This window comes from Bos javanicus, chromosome 2, assembly GCF_032452875.1.
Source record: "Bos javanicus breed banteng chromosome 2, ARS-OSU_banteng_1.0, whole genome shotgun sequence".
Classification (NCBI taxonomy): Eukaryota; Metazoa; Chordata; class Mammalia; order Artiodactyla; family Bovidae; genus Bos; species Bos javanicus.
Genome location: NC_083869.1, coordinates 31,752,169 through 31,776,883, shown reverse-complemented (window position 1 = coordinate 31,776,883; position 24,715 = coordinate 31,752,169). Strand labels below are relative to the sequence as shown.

Sequence of the window (24,715 nt, the reverse complement as noted above, 5' to 3'; positions counted from 1 at the left end):
CAAATAAAGTCCAGCTTTACTTTTCAATTCAAATGGAAGGATCAATATGCATTCTGAGAAAAAAAATATTTTAAAAACCAGTAAAAATTAATTATCAAACATATTTTCTAAAGAAATAGCTGAAAGCACTCAAAATTAAAATAATACAGAATTTAGAGTCCTGAGTAGTATGACAAAGTGCTAGGAAGGCCATGGAATTCCTTTGATAATTGTGTGAATGTACATTTACACCTTGATTTTCAGCTTTTGGATGTAATTTTTAACAATTAAGTATAAAATTAGAAATGGTTTCATTAATTATAGTATTCGTCATGATAAAGTTTTCTTATGGTTTTAATGAAAGCAACTTGTATATACTTCTAAAAATCAGTCTACTGTATTTTATGGATGATGTTGTCATTGTTTAGCCACCCAAGTTGAATCCAGCTCTTTTGGACCTCATGGACTGTAGCCCACCAGGCTCTTCTGTCCATGAGATTTCCCAGGCAAGAATACTGGAGTGGGTTGCCATTTCCTTCTCCTGGGGATCTTCCCAACCCAAGCACTGAACCCAAATCTCCTGGATTATCAGGAGGATTCTTTACCACTGAGCCACCTTGGGAGCCCATTTGATTAATAGAAAGTGGAAAATACTAATGTATTTTATGATTAAATAGGTTGGGAATTGACTGGAATGAATAGTTCATTACATAATTTGATAAAATACCACAGTACTAAATAAGACAAATAAAAGCTGAAAAAAATTATGTATAAATTATATCCTTGAGATGTTGCAGCATACAATCCAAGACTGCCCTTTTCAGGACTGAAGGACTAATTCTCCCAGCTATTACAGTGTCAGCCACTAAGACCTGGCTAAGGGTTGGGGGCGGGGCATGCAAAATATCAGACTGAGTGACTGAGGACAAGGGCTTCCCAGATGGCTAAGTGGTAAAGAATCCACCTGCCAGTGCAGGAGCTGAGAAGGTCCCCTGAAGGAGGAAATGGCAACCCACTCTAGTATTCTTGCCTGAGAAATCCCATGGACAGTGGAGCTTGCGGGCTACAGTCCATCAGGTTGCAAGAGTCAGACATGACTGAGCAACTAAGCACACACATGCATGCAAGTGTTCCCCACCTGTCACTGCTCTCAGCTGAGGAGAGTCACCATGTCCAAGCTCAGGTCCTGCTGAGCAGCCTCTGTGCCCTAATGCTGAACAATTCTATAGGGCCTTTGCAGCTCTAGCTCCTATGAGATCAGCTGATGCTTCTGCTGTGGCTGCACTGCAGCCCAACTTGTCCTGTGCTCGTCCCACAGACAGTGTTTCCAAGTGCCCTGAGCCCCAGCATACTTCCTGCAGGCAAATCTAGGCTCCAAGTCGGCTCCCGGGGGAACTTCCCTCACCCACAGAACCCACTTAGTAATATATATAACATCAGGTGTTTGTAGGTGCATTTTCTTTCAGCTGTGGATATGTCTCAAGTATTGAGAACAGTGGAAAATACATATAAATTACATTTAAATACATCCCAAAAGGCCATTTTCAGCATTCAGTATTTCCCACTGATGCGCTCGCTATTTGCTTTGTTCTTAGGAAATTCTCCCTCAAAAGTTATATATTCTTTGACAACAGTCAGTAGAGGGAAGAACTAAGTCAATAAATGTAAATTGAAAAACAGAAAAAGTGAAAATTGTCATTACTCCAATCATATATCTGAATTCAGAATGTTTCAACACCAGCCAAAGTCCTTATTTCTAACCATGTTGCCCCTTAACAAAAATATAAGGCATAAAAAGACAAGAACCCCTTCTGATTTGTTGCACTCTGATTAATCATTGAAGGACACTTTCCCTGTGTGTGATGCCCTGGAGGTTTTCATGCCCCAGGGTGATGCACCTAGTGAGACACTTACTGTGAACACAGGTAGCTGTTAGGAAGAAGTACACGCGGAGGATGAGGATCTGGGAACTAGTTATCCTAAATCTCTGAGTTTGTAAATCTCTTGGAAAGTGTATATCCACAGAGTATACGTCTCCCCATTTCTACATCATAGCACTGGCCTAAATCATTCATCGATGACATTAATAGGTAATAATTTAAAACACTTGCTATAATAATAGGGCTTCCCAAGTAGTACTACTGGCAAAGAACCAGCTTGCCAACACAAGAGACATAAAAGACATGGGTTCGATCCCTCGGTCGGGAAGATTCCCTTGGAGGAGGAAATGGCACCCCATCCCAGGATTCTTGCCTAGAGAATCCCATGGACCGAGGAGTCTGATGGGCTACAGTCCATACGGTCACACAGATTCGGACACAAGTGAAGTAACTTAGCACGCATACGCTGATGGTTCAGATGGTAATGAATCTGCCTTCAATGCGGGAGACCTGAGTTCAAGCCTTGGGTAGGGAAAATCCCCTGGAGGAAAGCATGGCTACCCACTTCAGTATGCTTGCCTGAAGAACCCCATGAACAGTGGAGCCTGGCAGGCTACAGTCCATGGGATCACAAAAAGACAGACATGACTGCAGTGACTTAGCACGCATGCATGCACACTATAATAACATCTACCCCTTGCTCTGAGAGACTCCTATTAAAAACCCAACTCATATTTACACTTAATTTTTTTTCTAAATGCGTAGATTTTAAACACACAATAAACTGGAAGTATAACAATCCACCATGTACTTATCACTTATAATTCCATTAAATGAGAATAATGATTAAAATCAGAAATATATCCACTAATTTCACTACACATGATCAAAATTTCCTATGTGCATAATGAAAGAAAAAGATATGTACTGCTAAAATCCCACAGGTCTACAAACCTAGTATATTCATTTTTTTGTAAATAGAATCTGTTAATAAAATTAGAAATATGTTTTAATGTTTTAAAATTTGATGAAGAGGAAAAAGATGACGGACAATGATTTGAATAAATATGCCAAATATAGTTTGTTTAATTGGTTTTAACTATTTATCTTCAATAATCCATTTACTCATTAATTCTTTCCTTAAAAGAATCCAAGAACAATAAAACCACAGCATTTTATTTGGAGAGAAAAACAATAACTAGAGCAAATAAATAAATGAGACCATTCAGATTATGGTAACTATGACCAAGGAAATGTGATAGGATGGGGAAAGAAAGTGTGGAGGGATACTTTAGGTTGACTTGTCAAAAAAGACCTGCTTGATGAGATGATCTTACGCTAGGATCTAAAGAATAAAGAGGAGTCAGCTTTGTAAATAACCAGGACAAAAAGGTTCCAGATGGAGAAAACAGCCAAGCCCAAGACTCTGAGGTAGAAAAAAAAAAGCCTGCCAAGTTCACATTCAGGCAGGACTGTCCCTCTCCAGTGGTTAGAACATGAAGAGTAGAATGCAGGTGAGGTCCAAGACATGGACAGAAAGCAAACTGCTTAGGAACCTGCAGTCCAAGGCGGAATTTTAAATTTTCTCATAAGCTATCAAAACGTTTTCAAGCAGGGAGTGACATAATGGGATCTACATTTTTAAAAGTTCATTTCTTGCAAGTATATGGAAAATGGGCCACAACAGCCTAAAGGAGAAGCGAAAGGAGGCCATTTAAAACGTTCCTAGATGTCAGAAGACAGAGGCTCCAGTTGGGATGGTAGCAGCAGAGATGGAGAGGAGGTTATGGATTCAAGTTTATTGGGATGAAAGATGCAGCAGTACTTGAAAGAAGGCCAGAAAGAGGACTCCTTGGTTTTTGACTTGAGTGATCAAACAGGTGACTTGAGCAAGCAGAGTTTAGAAAAGGACATAGAAGTTATAAGCCCCTCAAACCCTTTAAGCCAAGCATAGCCAAGAGCATACTGAACCTAGGCCAGTCTCCACTGTTCATATATAATCTTATAGCCTTATTTCTAAGTTTAAATACAATTTTAACACACAAACTGACCCCTTCCGGATATGATACCTTTCTGACTTTCTCTTATTTGGATCTAGAAACATTGATACACAATGTCAAGTTTAAAAGCCCCTTCTTGTCCCCATCATTTCTGTAAAGTTGGCTCCTGTGCACCTTGCCCCACAGCACCCAAATGTTTTCTTCATCAAAGGAGGTGTGGTAACCACGTGAGAAGATCTAAGACTGAAAGGGAAATGCTTGGGCCAATGGGATCAAAAAAGCCTCCTAAGACACCTGTCTACTATGCAATCATTAGTATTAATATTCCAAGAGCCATCAGAATCACTTGCTCTAGGAACAGATAAAAATTGTAGCACTCAGGGGCCCAGAAAGTGGGCAATAGGCTAATATCACATCACTCAGCAGCAGGACCCTATTAAAAACTAGGTTTGTGGATTCCCAGTCCAGTATCTTTCAATTACATCATATGGCCCTACATCCTTCTATGGAAACGGTATTAAAAGCTGGTGCAGAGGATGGTGTAAATCTACCATTTGGAAGTGCAATTGTGGGTTAAAAAAGTAACTGGCTCCCCTAATAACCTAATAATCATATCTAGCATTGTATGTGCTCAGTCAAATCCAACTCTTTGCAACCCCATGGACTGTATGTAGCCTGTCAGTCACTTCTGTCCATGGAATTTTTCAGGCAAGAATACTGGAGCAGGTTCCCATTTCCTCCTCCAGAGGATCTTCCCAACACACGGGTTGAAGAAGTCTCCTGAGTCTCTCTCACTGGCAGACAGATTCTTTACCTCTGCACCACCTGGGAAACCCCATCTAACATTACATCTATGGAAAAAATACAAGTGAATAAATAGCCAACTTATAAACGATCTTTCAGAATAGATGGAAACATCTGTAAACTACCAATAGTTAAAAATGGTAATCCTGCTATTTGTGTTTATTCTCTCTGTGGCTTCGAAAACTACTCAATAAGTGGAACCAAAGGGAAGGACAAGAAGTAAAAGATACTTTTCCTATGTCAGCTCTCCCATTAGACTTCTAAACTGATTCTGAAAGTTTCCCTTCTGCTCCCTTTCTTTGGCAAAGGCTTGTGGCCATTTCCTAAGTTCTGCATTGAGCTAGCCCTTACCGAGAGTGCCGAAAGGACAATTCCCAAGTCCGCTTATCCTTGTTCAGATACTTATACGATGGAGTTTATTACTATTCCGTATAAGCTGACATGTTTCAAACCAACTCCATAAGACTTCAGAAAGCTTTTCTATATTAATTAAGATCCACATTTATATTGAACCATGAATGACTCCAGTTTTCCTTCTCTTGAAGAACTTAATATACGCCCCTAAGGAAAAACAAACTAGAAGCTGAGCTTTCAAAGAAGTAAAAAATAAAAGTCATGTTGCAGATAAAGGTTGGACTGCAAATGTATCCTGCAAATTAACTAAAAATTAGAGGCAAACTTCAAACTGGAAATAAAACCTTGACAAGCAGCTCTGCTAGGGGATTTAAGTTTTAAAATAGGAAGAGACAGCTGTTTTCTGTTACAGTCGAAGGTATCTAGCATGAAGTAGGGAGGATCCTGAGTTGATAGCTCCTGTCCTCAGAAGCCAAGGGACCTCAGTAACATGCAGGCTTGGAACAAAGAACAAGGAACAAGGAAGATGACCATCACTGAAGGGTGTCATCAACTGAAAGCACTGTCAAGTAAACTCCCTTCAAGTGAACTAAATGATTTGAGGTAAAGGAGTTGGATCCTGTGAACTGTGCAGATTATGTCAGACCAATTAATCGGTGGGTTACCATATATCATTCATATATTATAAGAATTTGTGTGTCCAGTGTTCTTTGTTTGAGCTTTTTTTCCCTAGGACACTAGTTGTTCATTATTTCCTCCCCATCTCCTTACATTATACCTACTGAACTTGCACTTCCTACTCACAGAATTTGTTCCATAACCTTTGCTGAGTGAGCAGCGGTCCAGGTCCCTTGTGTCACCTTGGCCACAGCTGACTGAATAAGAGCTGGACATACTGGGTTAACAGCTCTCTCCAAATATGGACTCACGTGCTAAACCAGCTAAACCAGGAAGAATTATTCCAATAAGGGTAGCCACTTGGGGCCACATGCAGTGACATCAATCAAGACAAGCAAGACCATTGAGAAATATCAGAGGATGATATGGATTTAGAAAAAGAAGCAGAGACTATGTGCTATGTTTATGGGAAAATAAAGAGGGAGAACGGAGAAAGTGGCTGCCTTGATTTTTGCTGGCTCTCTGATTCCCAATTCCAGTCTCTCATGAGATCAATGAACTTTTGGCCTTCAGGTACTATAATATAACCTTTCAAACTAGTTAACATGAGTCTCTATTCACCCCAAACAATCAATACCTGGATAAAATACCAACTAAAGTCCTTTTGTAATATTTCTACCTTTTCTCAACTAAATAAAATTGTCTTCAATCTTGAAAGGTCAAATTGCTCCAGAGCCTGAAAGCAGCAGAGAATAAGAGTACCCCTAATTTTGTATATATGTTAAAGAAAAAAAAGAAGTCAAATCCCATGCCCTTCACCAGGATATTATTATTCAGTGGATTTTACAAGAAGCCCCAGTATCTATATTTTTAATAAGCATCCCTGCTGATTCTGAGGAAGGTAGTCCAGTGAGAAGTACGGTTCTAAAGCCTGCTTCAATACTGCTACAAAGATCTGGGCACTTTCGAATTTCTCCCAAGGAAAATCATATTCATCAAGTGCCAACATTCAAAAGTAGCACTCTGCTGCTGGAAACACATATTTGTTTGAAACCCCAATAGGAGCAAGTATTGTTTCTGTATATTTTCTGCAAATATATGAAATTTGCATTTCATTTTACATAACATAGGATTTTGTAAAACAGCCTGGTGGGCCTAAACACAATGTATAATGCTGTTTCCGTGGATTCAAACAGCCAAAGACCTAATTTAAAGATTCTGAGGTATAACCAGTTTGTAATTTGAGGATTTCATGTATCATTCCAACTTAGAAATTTGACTATGAAGGATATTAAGTGATACCAAGATATTTTTCACATGCAGCTCAGCTGGTAAAGAATCCACCTGCAATGCAGGAGACCCCGGTTTGATTCCTGGATCGGGAAGATCCCCTGGAGAAAGGATAGGCTACCCACTCTAGTATTCTTGGACTTCCCTAGTGCCTCAGCTGGTAAAGAATCTGCCTGCAATGTGGGAGACCTGCATTCGATCCCTGGGTTGGGAAGATCCCCTGAAGAAGGGAACAGCTACCCACTCCAGTATTCTGGCCTGGAGAATTTCATGGACTGTATAGTCCATGGGGTCACAAAGAGTCGGACACGACTGAATGACTTTCACTTTTCAAGGAATTTTTATTTTTGTTAGGGAATAATAGCCTGCTAGTTAAATAAGAAAATGTAGTTTCCAGCAGTGCATACAAAACTAGGTAGGGATGCAATGACAGAATGTCCAGAATTTACTTTTTTAAAAAATAATTTATTGTGCTTCAACAAATACAATAAAAATTTCAAAAAGGAATAGATGAAATAAATGAGACAAAATCTTGATAACTGCTATATCTGGAAAATGAGAATGGGGAGTAGAGTTCTTTGCTTTCTTCTTCTATGTATATTGGAGAAATGAGTATGTAAATTTGGATAATGCAGCAGCCACATAAGAACCACACATACAGGGTTAGCACTGCACAAATTAAAGTCACTACTGACATCATGAAGGAATGATATCAGAGACCCTTTCATCGGGGACAGAGATGAACTTACTGTTTGATAGTCCTGGACATATGAGAAGAAAACAAAAATCAAAGGCAGAGCATATGGAAAAGAATTTCTTTAATTATTTGGAAGAAAGTTTTTATTTTACTGAGATATGCAAAAAGGTTTAATTCAATATAAAATAGACCAGAAATAGTGTGGTGAGGGACAAAGACATACAGAAATGACACTTTTCGATTTTCCTTTATCTAAACTGTGGAAGCATGGACAAATCACTTCTGAGTTTTGTACTTTAAAAAAAAAAAACTTATGATGTGGATGACAGACACACTTCCTGGCCTCGGTGTGTCTGTGGACTGTAAACTACACACGAAATCCATTTATTAATAACACTGATAAAACTTACTTGATGCAGACCAATGATTTGATAGATTTTTCATATCAGTTTTAGGGAGAAGACAGAGAAGAAAGCTAGAGGGGGAAGAAAACACAAAAAGACTGCTATAGTCGAGGAAGGAAAAAGAAAAAGGAATCCAGATCCTTAGGTGGAGATCATCAAATGGCTTTTGCTGCCTCACCTTTTATATTATGGGGAGAGTTATAACTAACAACAACTGATACAGGTTTATCACTCTGCTATTCTTACAGTTCTCAGTTTCTGCGGATATTGTACCTTCCTTAAAAGGGGGCTGTCTATGCTTCAAGAAATCCAATTTTCAGGTTCTAGCTGTGATAACATCAGCCACAAAACATTTCTTTGCCTCAACTTACTCATCTCTAGAAGACTGTTTCACCAGCTTATCTCAAAGATCTCTTCCAGCTTGAAACTTCCATGACACTGTTTCTCACAAGTGATTTTTTATCTTTAAAATCTTCAGTGGCTTTATTTTGAATTAGTTATCCTACACAGTCCTGGAAAGCAATGAGCCAGAGCAACTACAGAAACTGAGTCCAAGTACAAAAATAACCCGGGGGTAGGCAAACTCGAGAAAAGAACTGATTCTTTTGCAAAGGCTAAAGATATTCTTTCCCTTTCTTCAAATAATAAGTGCTCAGGTACGATTTTCTGGTAAATTTTAATCAGAAATAGGAAAAAAGATAGCTAAATTCATAAGTTACTTTTCATATAAAATGTAAATTGCAAGTAACTTTTCTGGATCATGTATATGGAGGGCACACTTCAAATCTGCTTTATTGGCAAACACAAAAAAATTATGCTGAAGAAATATACCCAGTTAGTATTATTTTTAAAAAGGTGGGGGGAGAATAAAGAATCCAGATTCTATCCCAATCTAGTTCTTATTTTAAAATAAAAATACTGAAAGCATATAGTAATATATACTTTGAGACATTTTATTTGCACAAAGAGATAAAGCATATTCTATTTGTGGCATCAATTCATTTTACCACTCATGCATTATGTAGACATTGCAAATTGTAAAAAACAAAAAAAGTATCTATGGCCTGTAAAATGGTTTTGACTATGGTTTTGAAAGGCCACATGAGATTTAACATTGCCAGTCTGGATTCTTTCAAACTTTTTGGTCATTTATTTCTAAGTAACAAGTGCAATTCTTCACTTTTTCTATGGGGGGAAAAGAATTGCTAAAATGACTGGAATGGTTAAACAAAACAAATCAAAGAGAGACTATCAAGAAATGAGACATCGTCTCCTAAGATGTTTCAGCCATAAATAATAGTCAATAGAAACCTAGTACATCATCTCAACCAAAGGTCAGAGATAATTGGCCTGAAATATCATCTTGTAAAGGCTTAATCTGTGTCACAAAGACACTGAGCTTGGGGGAATTACCGACATAGAGTCCATCTGTACCCAAAACCTCCCTCATTCCAAAGAACTAAGCATATAGAAAGTAATAAAAACAAAGGATCAGTTCTAAAAGCAAAGTCTAGGTGCAGAAAAGAGAACAAAAAGAATACAAGAGATTTCCCTGGCAGTCCGTGTGTTCAGTCGCTTCAGTCGTGTCCAGCTCTTTGTGACCCAGTGGATAGGAGCCCACCAGGCTCCTCTGTGCATGGGATTCTCCAGGCAAGAATACAACCCAGGAATCGAACCCACATCTCTTATGGCTCCTGCACTGGCAGGCACGTTCTTTACCACTAGTGCCACCTGGAAGCCCTGCCCTAGTGGTCCAGTAGTTAAGATCCACTTTGAATGCAGGTGATGTATGTTTGATCCCTGGTCAGGGAACTAAGATCCCACAACTAGAGAGCCCACAAGCCACAACTTCTGAGCCTGAGCACTCTAAAGCCCGTGCCCCACACCTCAAGGAGAAGTCCCTCTGCTGCAACAAGAGAAGCCCCTGTGTGCTGCAACTAGAGAAAACCCGTGCTTCTCAACAAAGATCCCACAGGCTGCAACGAAGACCCGGCACAGTCAAAATAAATTAGTGCACAAAGGAGCCTTCTCGCCCAGCTCTAGGACACCCTTCTCTTTACGGAAATTCCAACCCTTGCACCAAGGAAGAGATGAGCAAGGAGGGCGCTTCTCTGATGGGAGTACCCTTGGGACTGGTCCCTAGGATTCAGGCCAGAACTCTGCTCAGGCCACAGCACAGCTGTCTGTGTGGGTGCAGGGCTCTTGCCGAAGGTCACTGGGACAGGACATAAAGGCCCAAGTAGGGAACTGGTTGGAGTAAAGCACAGCATAGCACCCTTCTCCCACTTTGCCAATCTGCTGAACCGGATCTGAAGAAACATTGTCATTCAGAATCAGATGTCCTACTCGAGATGGTGACTACCCACACCTGGGCCATACTCTGACTTGACCCTGACACGTACACCCACTCTCTTTCTCTTTTTTCTTCCTCTATTAACATAATCATAAGATGTTTATTCTCTCTTTATTCAAAAGAAACCCTGCCCCTTCAGCTCATCTGGTAGACACAGGCTTTCTCCCAGTGCTCATTCACAAATTTAAAGCTGGAGTAAACCCAGGCCTTTCTCCGTCTTCTTCCTTCCTCTGTTCAGCTCCTAATGCTTAACCTAGCCCTACCTTTTGATAAATACCCTTTTTAATTTAATTATTTTTTTCTCTTACTTTGTGGCTGTACTACACAGTATGTGGGATCTTAGTTCCCCAGTCAGATAGAACTCATGTCCCCTGCATTGGAAAAATGGAGTTTTAACCACTGGACCACCAGGGAAGTCCCAATAAACACCCTTGGGATGGCATTTTTGCTTAGCTCTGTGCTTCAGAGCCTAGGACGATGCAAGAAACGTAGCAGGCCATCCATAAATAGGGAAACAATGCATTAAATTCCCCAAAGGACTATTATGCCATCATCAGACATTTCCTTTCCCCATCCTGGATCACAGGGATAGTTCAAAATCAATTTTTCCATCACCATGATGCACAAAATAATCTATCATCCATATTCCCATCTTACATCTTAACCCAAACACACATTACTGAACCCATCACAGATAGTAAAAGTGCAGAAAAAAGGAAAGAACAATAGCTGGGGGAAAATAATCAACCATCTTCTCTCTTTTCATTAACCCCTCCTTATGGCAAGCATCTGACTGTTTAAATTTGTTGCTTCTACCCTTGGAAGAAAAGCTATGACAGACCTAGATAGCATATTAAAAAGCAGAGACATCACTTTGCTGACACAGGTCTGTATAGTCAAAGCTATGGGTTTTCCAGTAATCATGTCAGGATATGAGAGTTGGACCATAAAGAAGGCTAGAAGCCGAAAAATTGATATTTTCAAACTGTGGTGCTGGAGAAGACTCTTGAGAGTCCCTTGAATGGCAAGGAGATCAAACTAGTCGATCCTAAGAGAAATCAACCCTGAATATTCATTGGAAGGACTGATGCTGAAGCTGAAGCTCCAATACTTTGGCCATCTGATGCAAAGAACAGACTCACTGGAAAAGACCCTGATGCTGGGAAAGATTGAAGGCAAAAGAAGGGGGCATCAGAGGATGAGATGGTTGGATGGCATCACCAATTCAATGGACATGTATGTGTATGTATGTCAAAGTCACTCAGTTGTGTCCGAGTCTTTATGACCCCATGAACTATACAGTCCATGGAATTCTCCAGGCCAGAATACTAGAGCGGCTAGCTGTTTCCTTCTCCAGGGGATCTTCCCAACCCAGGGATCAAATCCAGGTCTCCCACATTGCAGGCGGGTTCTTTACCAGCTGAGCCACAGGGAAGCCCAAGAATACTGGAGTAGGTAGCCTACCCCTTCTCCAGGGGATCTTCCCAACCCAGGAACTGAACTGGGGTCTCTTGCATTGCAGGTGGATTCTTTACCAACTGAGCTACTAGGGAAGCCCCCAGTGGTCATGAGTTTGAGCAAATTCTGGGAAATAGTAAAAGACAGGGTATCCTTGTGTGCTATTTGTAGTACATGGGGTCACAAAGAGTCGGACACGACTTAGCGACTACAAACAACAACCCATGCAAGAACAAGGTACACAGTGAAGCTTCTCTTTGTTTGCTGATCCAAGACTGGAATGAAGTATATTCAGAAGAGATGGGATTAACCTAGGAAACACTTTTTTTTTATATAATTGTGATACATCTCCCCACCACTGCTTGGTTCTTGAAGTTTAATTTGCTCAAGTCAGCTCCACACTAGAAACTTGAAAGAAAATCATAAAAATTAAGTCCATAAGCTAATCATCACTTACAAGTCATCTGCCTTCTGCAGTCAGAAGCTTCCAAACTGAGAATTCGCTGAAATGAAAGAAAACCTGTGGGGTCCAAAACTCCATTTACCTTTCACCACAGATTCACCATTATCAATTTTCTTTAGTAAATAAGGTTGGCTTGGGTTGAAAATATGAAAGATTAAAGAAGGTATTAAAGGAACTAGTCAATTCCCTTCTCACTCTAAATCACTACCAGCTCTTCCAATTTCTGAGTTAAAATTGCTCAGTTGTTATCATATATAACTCTCCACTTACAATGTGAATAATAATAGCTCCTAGGCTCTGTACTTCACATATATTCTTTCATTTAATCCATTCCAAAAGCCTGATGGGTATGTTTTAACATACCCATTATACAGATGTAAAAAGTGAGACCCTAAAGGAAACTAATGGCAAAGAACTATGTCAGTTAATACAGTATTTAAAATAGGCCATGCTAATCTTTTGCTAATATTGTAAGTTACTATCTTAAAGATTATATGGATATAGAACTTCTAAGATTTTTTAATTAGAACATTTTAAAATGCATACCTGTTTTTTCCTTGAATTTGCTTTGGGAAACAGGCCTGCTGACAACACAGATGTAAATGGAGAGCAGCATAGCTCAGGAAAAGGGTTTGGAATAGATGGCATTTCCAGAACATCAAGATCTTTCTTTTTTCTCCTACACCGAGAGAACATAGGATGTAATTTACATAAAACAGAATGTAAAATATAATTGCTGTCAGGATTAAAAAGTTGAGGCCAGAATGCCCCATTCTGTGACAATACTAATGTAAAGTATACAGGAAAGGTCTGTGGTGTACTTTCTGTGGGTCAGAATAAAACATGTCAATTGATATAAATCAATCTCCTTTTGCATTCCTTTCTTTCTTTTCTTTTGGCCTTAAAAAAAAAAAAAAAAATCACCAGGCCTGGAAGCCCCATTTCCAGCACTTCTGATAATTTTCCTGAAACTGACATACAGACTACAGAATTACTGAAGTAAAAATCATTCTGAGGAGTTAGACATTGTTTTGCATCCACTAAATTGACAGTCTATAAACATTTAGTGAACTCATCCCTATTCTATTCTACTAATCACTTTTGAAAGTTATGGTTTATTAATTATAGTTGTGGTTCATCTCACTTCAAATTTCATTCACAATGTGGCCCACACACAGTTTGCTGATTTTTCAAGTGCTTATAGATACTAAACTGCAAGGCAGTGTTTTTGAGGAGGTAAGTGAATAGAACTTGCTAGTATTAATGTACTTTGGTCCACTGCAGAGTAATTTTAACTTCAGTGAAGTTGAAGCACTTTGAAAATCTGAAGGAAAAAAAAAAAGATACCATTTAAATGTATGAATATAAAGGACTATAGATTTTTGTATTGTTGCAGCCTTTTTCTTTCCTAAAGTATGTGTGAAATTGTGAATTCTACAGGCACTTAGGGCTGAATGCTATGGAGATTGGGAAACACTTTAAAGCCTCTATTCTTTCCTGCTGAACAGCTAGACTGCTCAAATGTCAATCCGTACTTTGCCTCTCCAGGGTCGCTCTAAGACTCCATGTGGGAGGCGAACTGATTTATTCTGATTTTTTATAATACATAAAAGGGATTTTTTTGTTTTTTAACGCAGTAAAGAAGGAAGGAGGGTGGTCAGCCTGGAGCTTGGCCTCCTAGTTCACATCGATGGGCAGAGGCGAGAGCGACCCGGAGCTCTCAGTGAATCGGTGATGCTATTTATAAGGCGCTGGGAGATCGCAATGTCCAGCCCATCCGGTAGGTCCTGCCAGCTCAAAGGGAATTGTCTTCTGAGACTTTCTCAAACTTGGCCCAGCTCTGGGCACATGGCTCACCCCCTAGGACCGCCTCCTCACCCCTCGCCGGCTGCCAACCCAGGACACTCCCCCGCGCCCTCCGAGGGCTGCCTACCTGTCTGCCGCACAGCCGCGGGTCGCGTCCGGAGGGGGCAGGAGCGCCCGCGCGTGCAGCCAGGGGGCCGGCGCCAGGTCGCGGGCGTCGCCCCTCCCCTGGGCAGCGCCGCACACCTGGGCGGCCAGCGGCGAGTCCCGGGCAGCCGCCCGACCCGCGGCGCTCTGCCCATCTTGCAGGGAAGTGGTCATTGTCGCCGGCCGGGGGACTCGGGCGTCATGAGAGACCCGGCGCGGGGGGAGAAGGAGATCGGGCGGCGGGAGGCGAGGTGCCGGTTCGGCAGCCCGAGCGCGCTGCAGGTGCGGTGGCCTCGCCGCCTGCGCTCTGGACCCGGGCGGCTCACACGCTCGGCCGAGCGGTAGGCGAGGCGGCGGGGGAGGGGAGGGGGCGGAGGAGGAGGGTGGGGAGAGGGGAGGAGCGGCGGGTGGGTGGGGGCCGCGGGCGGCCGGGCGAGGCGCGGAGGGGGCGGGGAGGGCGCTGGGCGGGCACCGCTCGCGGCCCGTGGCTCTGGGGGGCGCTGGCTGGGGGCCCGCGCCCCTGACTGCCGGCTCCCGAGGCTCGGGCCGCCGGCTCCCCAGGTGGGCGCCGGAGCGCGAGGCTGAGCTCGAGGTCGGGGCGGATCCGCGTCGCGGGAGGCGGGATCCATGTGATCGGGCGCTCCCTCGGGGCTAGCCTGGCAGAGCGCAGGCGGGGCAGGGGTCTGTGCAGCCCTGACCCCCGAGACCTTTTCATTCTTCTTGCTGTGCTGTCGGAGAGCTGTCGCTGGGCCGCCATGACAGGCCCACCGTGCCAGGAGAGCGGGGGACCAGGTCTGTCCCAGTCTTTCCCCCACGTGCCTCTTGCTTCCACTCCGCAGCTGAGGACGCCGGCGAGGGAGAAGGGGTGGACGGGGAACAGGCAGTACAATCGGTGCCGAAAACTACTGAGATGTTTGAGAATTCTGAGTAAGGTATGCGTAAACCTGACGTCTTAGGAATTAGGAAAATTGTTCATTTTCTTCTGATAAGAGCAGCTCTCATCTAATGGGTCCCCGCTCTACCTAGTCCTGTTCTACCTCACAACGGCCTCATAAATTAGATGTTTACCCCGTTTTACAGATAAGGGAATTGAGGCTCAAAGTCATGGAGTACCTGGGACAATACAGGGCTAGTGAACTAGTGCAGTGAAGCTTCCGACCCAAAAGATTCCATGCCCCAAATCCAGACTGTTTGAAGTGGTAATTACATTATGCTCACCTGAGATGCAGTCGCCCTACTCTGAATTCTGGGTGGTAAATCTGTTTCTGCCCTTCCAGTAAGTGCCCCATCCCAGTGCACTGTTCGGGATTTCCAAATGTTTTATACACTCTTTGTTCTTTGACCAAATTAGGTAACATCTGTCCCTGGCTTCTGTTAACCAGGTTTTCTTAACCTTCACAACCTCTGCCCAGGGAAAGGCAAACACTGCCTTCTAAAGAAACTGGCAACCCCCCCCTGCTCCATATCTGTGTGTCCCCCACCATCCCAGCACCCCACACACACACACCATGGCACCAACCACTGCCGACACCCAGGGTTTGCTAATTCCCCAGCCTGTGAGAAATCTGTAGTACTTCACAGAGGCACAAAATTTTGAGTCAAAGAGCTTACAGAATCCAAGTTTTGCTCACGTCAAAATTAAAACCCAATAAATAGCAGTGTTGACCTGGATTACACATCAAGAGTGGTCTCCAGGACACTTTATGCAATGCAATGGCTAAGCCCAGACCAAGTGGTAGGTCCCCTGAGGGATAAAATTAGTAATACTAATCATGATGATAGCTAACATATTGGTGCTGTGTGCCAGGCAAAGCCCTCATTCACATCCTATTCCCTGAAGGATGGTCTGGATTCTATGTGGATTTCAAGAGAGTTTAATGTAAAAACGTACAGATATGTTGAAGTCTTTCCAGCAAAATAAAAAAGAAGCATGTATTTGCAGATAACTTGAGCTAAAAACATAAAGAAAGAAATATATTTTCTTCATCATCATCATCATCAATCATTCCTATTTTCATCCAAAAGTCCTGAAGGCAGTCATTGCTCCTTTCTGAAAATGATATAGTTTGAACATTCTAACAGGAGAGTGAATCAGTGGCTGAGGTTTGTCCCCTCCCTACTCAACAACTCTCTCTTTGTCTTTCTGTCTCATACAGAGAAAGAGAGAGCAGGCTGTCTTTTTTTGCCAGAGGAAAGAGTAGGTGGAAACTATATCTTTGGAATCACTGGAAATACTATTTCCCAGTAGTGTATACTGCTCCACTTACCAGCATAAAATTTTAACCTCAGGAAAGAATATTCAGTGGTTGGAATGAGATCTCAATTGTGTCTCCCCTCTCTGGGCATTTTCTCATTTAGTGGGAATCCAGGGAGTATCCATTTGCAGGCTTTATACTCCTCCTCTAACCCCCATGAGTAAAACTTGTTATACCTGTAGTAATGGCGGGGGGTGGGGGAGGGGGCAAAAAGGAAAAGAACAAATCTCTGAGGAATGAGAACTTAAATAGTATTGTCTTGTAGATTGACATTAAATATTGAATTTACTCCCAGACACCTTGAGGATCTATATCAAGAATGATACAGTTCCCTCATTCACATTTTTGAAGCAAGCCAACAAAAGAACTAGCTTTTGTATCCAAGAGATTAAAAAAAAAAAAGATTCTGAATAAAGAACTATGCAATATAAAAGGTGCAGAGTACTATGAGACCTAGTACAGCCTAAGAGAATACAGAGGCATTTTTCTGTGAAAAGGGAAGTTCAAAAGAGATTTTCCTTCCCATAACTAATGAAGATATCTGAAACAGTACAGCAGGTACCTTGTCACCACAGAGCCAGTCCTCCCCTAGCGGCTGTTCATTTTTGACTTGAGCCTGTAAAATGGTAAAGGATAAGCAGTTTGTCTCCTGGCCCCTCCCCTACTGTAAGCCTTTTCTGCCCCTTGGTCTCTCTCTAGGAATCCTAGCCTTCCTACCCCTAAGGAAAATGTGACCTCTTTGCTTTGTTCTCTCCCTTTCTCAACCAATCAAATTGCTTAACCCTTTATATTGGGAAAGATAGCCCATGTACAGAAAAGAAGGTCACAAACAGAACTGTGTGATGATTTATCATAAGGCAAACACTCATGTCAGATGATGAAATGCATTATTGTCAGTCATCCCAAAGCCCCGCCCTCCAATCCAGATTTTTCCAAGTTATCATAGTAAACTCATAGTTTAACCATAAGTATCCATCCCTACTCACAATAGAGTAGGTTGTCTGGTTTGGACCTTTATGTAGATAGAATCATGCTGTAGGACCCTTTTGTGCTTGACTTGGTGGTTCCCTTCACCCATTGTTTACTATATGCTTCCATACTTTTGTTTATTTTGTTTATTCTTCCATGCTTTTACAAGTTTCTCTAGTTTTTCTAACTCTTCAATTGTATGTAAATACCACAATTTATATATACATTCTACTACTGATAAGCATCTGGGTTATTTCCAGCTTTAGACTGTTTCAGATGGAGGAGCCTGGTAGGCTGCAGTCCATGGGGTCGCTAAGAGTCCAACACGACTGAGCAACTTCCCTTTCACTTTTCACTTTCATCCACTGGAGAAGGAAATGGCAACCCACTCCAGTGTTCTTGCCTGGAGAATCCCAGGGACGGGGGAGCCTGGTGGGCTGCCGTCTATGGGGTCGCACTGAGTCGGACACGACTGAAGCGACTTAGCAGCAGCAACAGCAGTACTGTTGCAGTGAACATTTTACACCCTTCTCTTGGGGGTGTGCATGCATTTCTGCGGAGCATGTATACAGAACTGGCATTGTGAGGTCATGCTGTGTCTATGCTCCTCTCCTGTTAGATACTGACAGTTTCTCAAATTAACTGTAGCAATTTTCAGCACACCAGCAATGCATGTTTCCCCAGTTGTTCACATCCTTGAATTTGTACAATAGACATTCTGGTGTATGTACAGAAATACCTCATGGTGGAATTTGACTTTTCTTGATGACTGATGAGGTTGAGCACTTGTTCACGTGATTATTTGCCATTTGGACTTCTCTTTTGCTAAGTACCAGTTCTCCTGCCCGTTTTATGATTAGTTGTCTGTCTTTTTCTTATTCTAGTTATATTCTTGTTATGGGCTTTTTTTTTTAATGTCTTGTAAATCTGTTCTCCCATTCTGTCTTATATCTTCTTATTTCTTCTAATGTCAATTTTGACAAGCAGCATTTTATAAGAATTTTTCTCTTTCATCTAAATTTTTAAATGTTTTACATGTTCAGTTGCTTAGTCGTGTCTGATTCTTTGTGACCCCATGCTCCAGGGTCCTGTGTTCATGGGATTTTCCAGGTAAGAATACTGGAGTTGGTTGCCATTTCCTCTTCCAGGGGATCTTCCTGACCCAAGGGTCAAATCCACGTCTCCTGCTTCTGCTTCATTGCAGGTGAATTCTTTATTGCTTGAGCCATCAGGGAAATATTTTAGCAGAAAATTATTCATATTTTCTTCTTAACTAATACCTAAAGGATGTATTGTATTGGCCTATTCCTTAGTCCTAAATTAGCTATTTGTGCTTTCTCTCTTTTCTTTTTGATGATATTCACCAGAATTTATGAATTTTAAAGCTTTTCAGGAATGACTTTGTTGTCTGTTTGTGTGCTGTCTTATTTCTATTCTAATCTTTTCTTTTTCCCCTCTTCTACTTTCTTTGGGTTTATTTGCCATCCTTTGTTTTCCCTAAATTTTTTATGTGGATGCTTATAGCTCATTGATATTTAGCTTTTCATATTTTCTGATATTCACATTTAAAAACATATGTTTCCTCTCAAGTATGACCATAGCTGTATCTTTCAAGTTTCAGTGAGTTATATTTTTATTATTATTCATTTCAATGTATTTTACATTGTGATAGAGTTTTTTCTAGCTGTCTTTTTCTTTTGTTCTTTTTTTTAATATAATTTAATTTATTTGTTGTCATGGATAATACTCTATGTGATTTCAGTCCTTTGAAAGTTGCTTTTTGGCCAAGCATGTGGTCAACATTTATAATAGTATGTGTATGGTTGAAAAGAAGGTGTTTTCATTTCAGTGTGCCAACCATGTTGTTTAAATTCTCTGTATTCATAGTGACTTTTTATTTATTTATTCTACTGTATTCTGAGAGATATATATTAAAATCTCCCACTATGTGGATTTTTTAAACTCTTATTTTGCTTTATATGTTTTAAGGCTAAATTTTTAGAAGTTAGTTTTAGTATATAATTTTACAAATTTAGAACTAGTAGGTCTTTTTGGTAAATTGAAACATTGAACATTTGAGCTGTTCTCCTTTACCTCTATTAACTTTTCTGCCTTAAAGTTTTCCTTTGATATTCATACAGTTTGGCTGATGTTTTATAGTACATCTGTTTTCCATACTTTGTGTCAGCATTTTTTATCTCCGTTTTATGTGTCTTTTATGACATATGATTAGGTCTCTTAGCCAATTTTTTTTTATCCAAGTAGATGATCATTGCTTTTAATTGAAGAATATTTTTTGTTAAATGTCTATCCTAATAAGTGCTGTCTTCTTATCTAACCATTTCTGTGTTTCTTTTCCCCTTCTTTCATCTCTTGAATTATTTTGTATTACTTCATGTTTTTCCTTCTGCTTATCCATTTTTTGTACCTGATTGATTCATTTTCCATCTTTCCCCACCCTGCCCTGGGTCCCAAGGAAGGTCACGTTTATGGATGACATCAAAGGGCTTCCTTGCTTTCTGACTTCTGGTTGGTTTTGTTCAATGGAAGAAACCGGTAAGAAACTGAACAGTGGGAAGAATATGAAATTGGGATGTTTATTCCCTTTCTCTCCTGTCAGGTGGCATGGTTCCTCTCTTGCAATGCAATCCACTGCATGTGTAAGTGTTACCTGACCTCTTTATGTAATCCTATGGGAATTTCAAGCTCAGAAAACTGCACAAATGCTGATACTTTGGCTACTGCTATTGCTGTGAGTGACAAACTGTCCTTTGTCTCTGACCCAGGAGTTTTGTGTCTTCTGCCAGGATCCTTGAAACTAGCAGGATAATTTGTCAGCTTGCAAGCTGAGTAAAAACTCGGTTAGATCTTCACACAATGGAGTTCTCCACTAGCTCCTTTTGTTATATTTTGTTTTGTCTTGTTTAAACTTAGTCACATCTTAATAAGGAGCTCCTTTATTAAACTCTCTTCAAATTACCCAGCTTGAATGTGCCATCTGTTTTCTGCTTTATTAACTTGAGAATAATGCACATTTTTAGTATTCTTTTAGTGATTGTATCAGAGATTACAGCATAAATAAATAATTTAATTTTAACCATCTTTCCAAACAATGCAAGGATATCAAACACTTTTATATGAAATGTCCAGAATAAGCAAATCTGTAGAGATAGACAGTAGATTAGTGGTTACATAGGACCACTTGGCTTGGGGTAAAATGGAAAATAATTGCTAATGGGCGTGAGATTCTTCAGGGTGTGATAAAAATGTTCTAGAATTAATTGTAATGTTGGTTGTACAGATCTGTGCATATATTAATAGCTGTTGAACTGTACATTTTAAGTGGTGAATTGTGTGATATGTGACCTGTATCTCAACATAGTTGGACACTCCCTGGTGGTCTAGTGGCCAGGATTCAGGAGTCCCAACACAGTTGTTGTATATGGTCTTTTATGACTGGCTTCATTCACTTAGCATACATTTTCAAGGTTCATACATGTTGTAGCATTTATATGTACAGTTTATCCGTTCATCACTTGATGGATATTTGGATTTTTTTCCACTTTTTGGCTATTGCATATAGTGCCACAGTGAACATTTGCCTACAAGTTTTTGTGTGGACATATGTTTTCAATTCTCTTTGAAATTGCAAAGTTATTTGGTAAATATGTTTAATCATTTAAGGAACTGCCAGAATATTTTCCAAAGTGTCTACACCAGCAGTATACAAAGTTTCCAGTTTCTCCTCATTTTGACTAACACTTGTTATTTTCTGTCTTTTGAGTATAGACATTCCAGTGGGTGCCATGTGGTATCTCATTATGGTTTCGATTTGCACTGCCCAAATGGCTAACAGTGTTGAACGTCTCTTCATGCACCAACTGACCATTTATATACCTTCTTTGGAGATATGTCTATTCAGATCCCCTCCCCATTTTTCACTTGGTTCATTTGTCTCCTTTTTTTTTTTTTTTTCAGTTGGTTCATTTGTCCCATTGTGGGTTTTCTTTTCACTTCTGATGATATTTTAAATCACAATGTAAGCTTAGATAAAGTCCAATTTTTTTGACACATGCTATTGGTATCATATCTAAGACAGCTGATGTCACAAATATATACTCCTATGTTTTCTTCTCAGTTTTAGAGTTTTAGCTCTTATTAACGTTTAAGTCAATAACACATTTTTATATATCATGTGAAAAGAGTCCAACTTCATTTTTTTACATATATATATTCAATTGTCCTAGCATTATTTATTGAAAAGACTTTTGTTTCCATAGCATTATTTTGGCATCATTGTGAAAAATCAGTTGACCACTAATTTACTTCTTGACTTCCAATTCTGTTCCATTGAGCTCTATTTTTCATATGCCTGTTCTCTTTTTATTATTGTAAATTTTTAGTTAGTTTTGAAATTGGGAATTGTGAGTCCTCCAGCTTTGTCCTTTCTTTAAAGTTTGTTTAAGCTATTCTGTATCCCCTTAATTTCCTCTTGAATTTTAAGATCAGTTTGTCAGTTTCTGCAAAGGAGCCAACTGAGATTTTGATAGGGATTTCACTTAAGCTTCGGTTCAGTTAAGAGGAGAATATTGTCCTTTTAAAAATACTAAATCTTCCAATCTATGAACATGGGATATCTTTCCCTTTATTTAGGTCTTCTTTAGTTTCTTTCATCAGTGTTTTGTGGTTTTCAGATTATAAATGTTGTACTACTTTTTAAAAATGTATTACTAAGTACGTTATCTTTTTTGATGCTAATGCAAATGGAATTATTTTCTTAAATTCATTTTTGAATTATTCATTTTTAGTGTATATAAATTAAATTGATTTTTTGTATATTGATTCTGTATCCTGCAACCTTGCCGAACTGAATTGTTAGTTCTAATAGATTTGAGGATGCATTTTTTTTCCCCTCTTAGGATTTTTCGTATGCAAGATCAGGTCATTTGCAAATAGAGACAATTTTAGTTCTTAATTTCTAATCTGGATACCTTTTAGTTTATTTTGCCTTCTTTATTCTTTTTTTTCTTTTTGTCTAATTGCCCTGACTAGAGCCTATAGTATAGTATTGAATAAAAGTGGTGAGAACAGATATCCTTGTCTGGATTCTAATCATGGGGGGACAATTCAATCTTTCAGCCTTAAGTATGCTGTTAGCTATGTGTTTTCATAGATGACTTTTATCAAGTTAAAAAAGTAAACTTCTATTCCTAGTTTTGAATGTTTTACTATGAAGAAGTATAGGATTTTGTTAAATGATCTTTTCTGCTCAGCTTCCTATTTGAAGGATTTTTTGCTGCATAGAGAATTCCTACTTGGCACTACTTTCTTTCAACACTTTGAATATATTCTTCCATTGCTCTGACGAAACCAACTCAGTCTAATTGTCATTTATTTTGAAAGTAATTTGAACCCTATTTACCCCCCTTATTCTTAAGGTTTCCCTTTCCTTTAATATATTCTGCAATTTTATTATGTTGCACCTAGGTGAGAACTTCTTTTTATTCTTCTTGCAGTTTGTAAGTGCTCTTGAATGTGCTACATAATATTTTTTGTCATCTTAGAAATGTTTTTAGCCATTATCTCTTCAAACAGTGCTCCTTCCCCTTTCTCTCCTTTCTTGGATTCTAATTATGTATATCTTAGACCTTATCACTGTGCCCTCCTTGCCTATTGACATTTTTCATGTATTACCAAATTTTTATTTTTTCATACTTTCTGCTAGGTATTTTTTTCCTGACATATCTTTCTTAAGCTGAGTCCAAGATATTAATAAATCCATTCATTCATACATAAATTCATGTGAAATTATCCTATTTTTGGTATCTAAATACCTGTTAAAATTCAGTATTCTTGCTTATCCTTGAAAGTAATAGGTGTTATTTAAATGTGTCTGATAATGCCAGTCTTTGAACCCCTCATGTGTCTATTTGCATTCTTATTACATTTGATTCCCGTCTTTTTGTCTCTTTAAACTCTTGGTTATTTATTTTTGTTTACCTGACATTGATTTGCAAAATAACTTTTAGAAATAAGCGGAGGCCCAGGATGACACTAGATTCCTGCCCAAAGGGTTGTAATTGCTTTTTCCTGCTTCTGGAGGCACTAGCACTCTGAAATTATCTCATCTGGTGATGACTCAAAGCTGAGCTCCAGGTCATTTAAAGATTTACTACTTCTGATTTGCCATTACTGCTAGAGTACATCCTTTTGGTGACCCATCCCAAATCAAGGGGTGTTTCCAGGATTCCTTTTTCTACTTTAATAGTGCTCTATTATCATAACCCTCACAAGACTGCCTTTCAGCCATCCTCTATACTGACAAATGAAATTTCATCATCAAATCTTAACCTATGTTATATCTTATTCCTTTAAAACAGGACTATTGTAGACCACCCCCACCCTTCACCCCCACTTATAGCCAGCTGTGCTAACAAAGCAGTTAATAATTGTGGGAAAAGCTTAAGCATCTTCTCTGTGATCTAGGAGACATACATTTATCCCATGACTTTTAGAAAATAAAGTCTACCCCTGAATAACAGAAAGTATAGAAGAATAATAGTAACAATTTAAGGTCTTCTAAGATAGAAGGGTGGTGCCATGACCAGCCAGTGTAGACACCTGTTTTCCAGGAGCACATCTATTGGAGATCCCGTTATCTTCTGTTGTGTGGCCCTCTCGCATGAGTGTGCTGTGCTTAGTGGTTCAGTCGTGTCCAACTCTTTGCAACCCCATGGACTATAGCCCTCCAGGCTCTTCTGTCCATAGGGATTCTCCAAGCAAGAATACTGGAGTGGGTTGCCATGCTCTCCTCCAAGGGATCTTCTCAACCCTGGGATCAAACCCAGGTCTCCTGCATTGCAGTCAAATTCTTTACCATCTGAGCCAACAGGGAAGTCCAAGAATACTGGAGTGGGCAACCTGTCCCTTCTCCAGGGGATCTTCCTGACCCAGGAATCCAACTCGGGTCTCTTGCATTGCTTTATTTACTAGCTGAGCTACCAGGGAAACCCCTGCCATGAATAACCATTTTAAATAATCTTTGTGCCTTATTAAAAATGAAATTTCCAGGAGCCATAAGTGACTTGCCAAACTACGTGCACTTCTTGTGAATTTATTCATTTATCTCCTACCACTGCCTTTCAGATGCAACAACAACCTGATTTATGTAAAAATTTTGATGTGCTTATAAGTTCCTGCTGCTGCTGCTGCTAAGTCACTTCAGTCGTATCCGACTCTGT

At 40.0% G+C, this 24,715-nt stretch overlaps 1 protein-coding gene across 4 annotated transcripts in view; it reads right to left on the bottom strand.

The window, feature by feature from the left end:
• GRB14 (growth factor receptor bound protein 14) overlaps positions 1–14,588 on the bottom strand; it is a 128,385-nt gene extending 113,797 nt beyond the window's left edge. The window contains exons 1-2 of one of the 4 annotated variants that reach the window (XM_061436550.1): positions 14,234–14,588; positions 12,847–12,979 (exon numbers count right to left, since the gene is read on the bottom strand). In XM_061436550.1, coding sequence (XP_061292534.1) covers positions 12,847–12,979; positions 14,234–14,424 — 324 coding nt within the window. In that variant the 5' untranslated portion in view covers positions 14,425–14,588. The remainder of the gene's footprint in view (positions 1–12,846; positions 12,980–14,233) is intronic. The other 3 variants (XM_061436579.1, XM_061436558.1, XM_061436569.1) reach the window with 3 other exon arrangements.
• Positions 14,589–24,715: the final 10,127 nt, after the last annotated feature.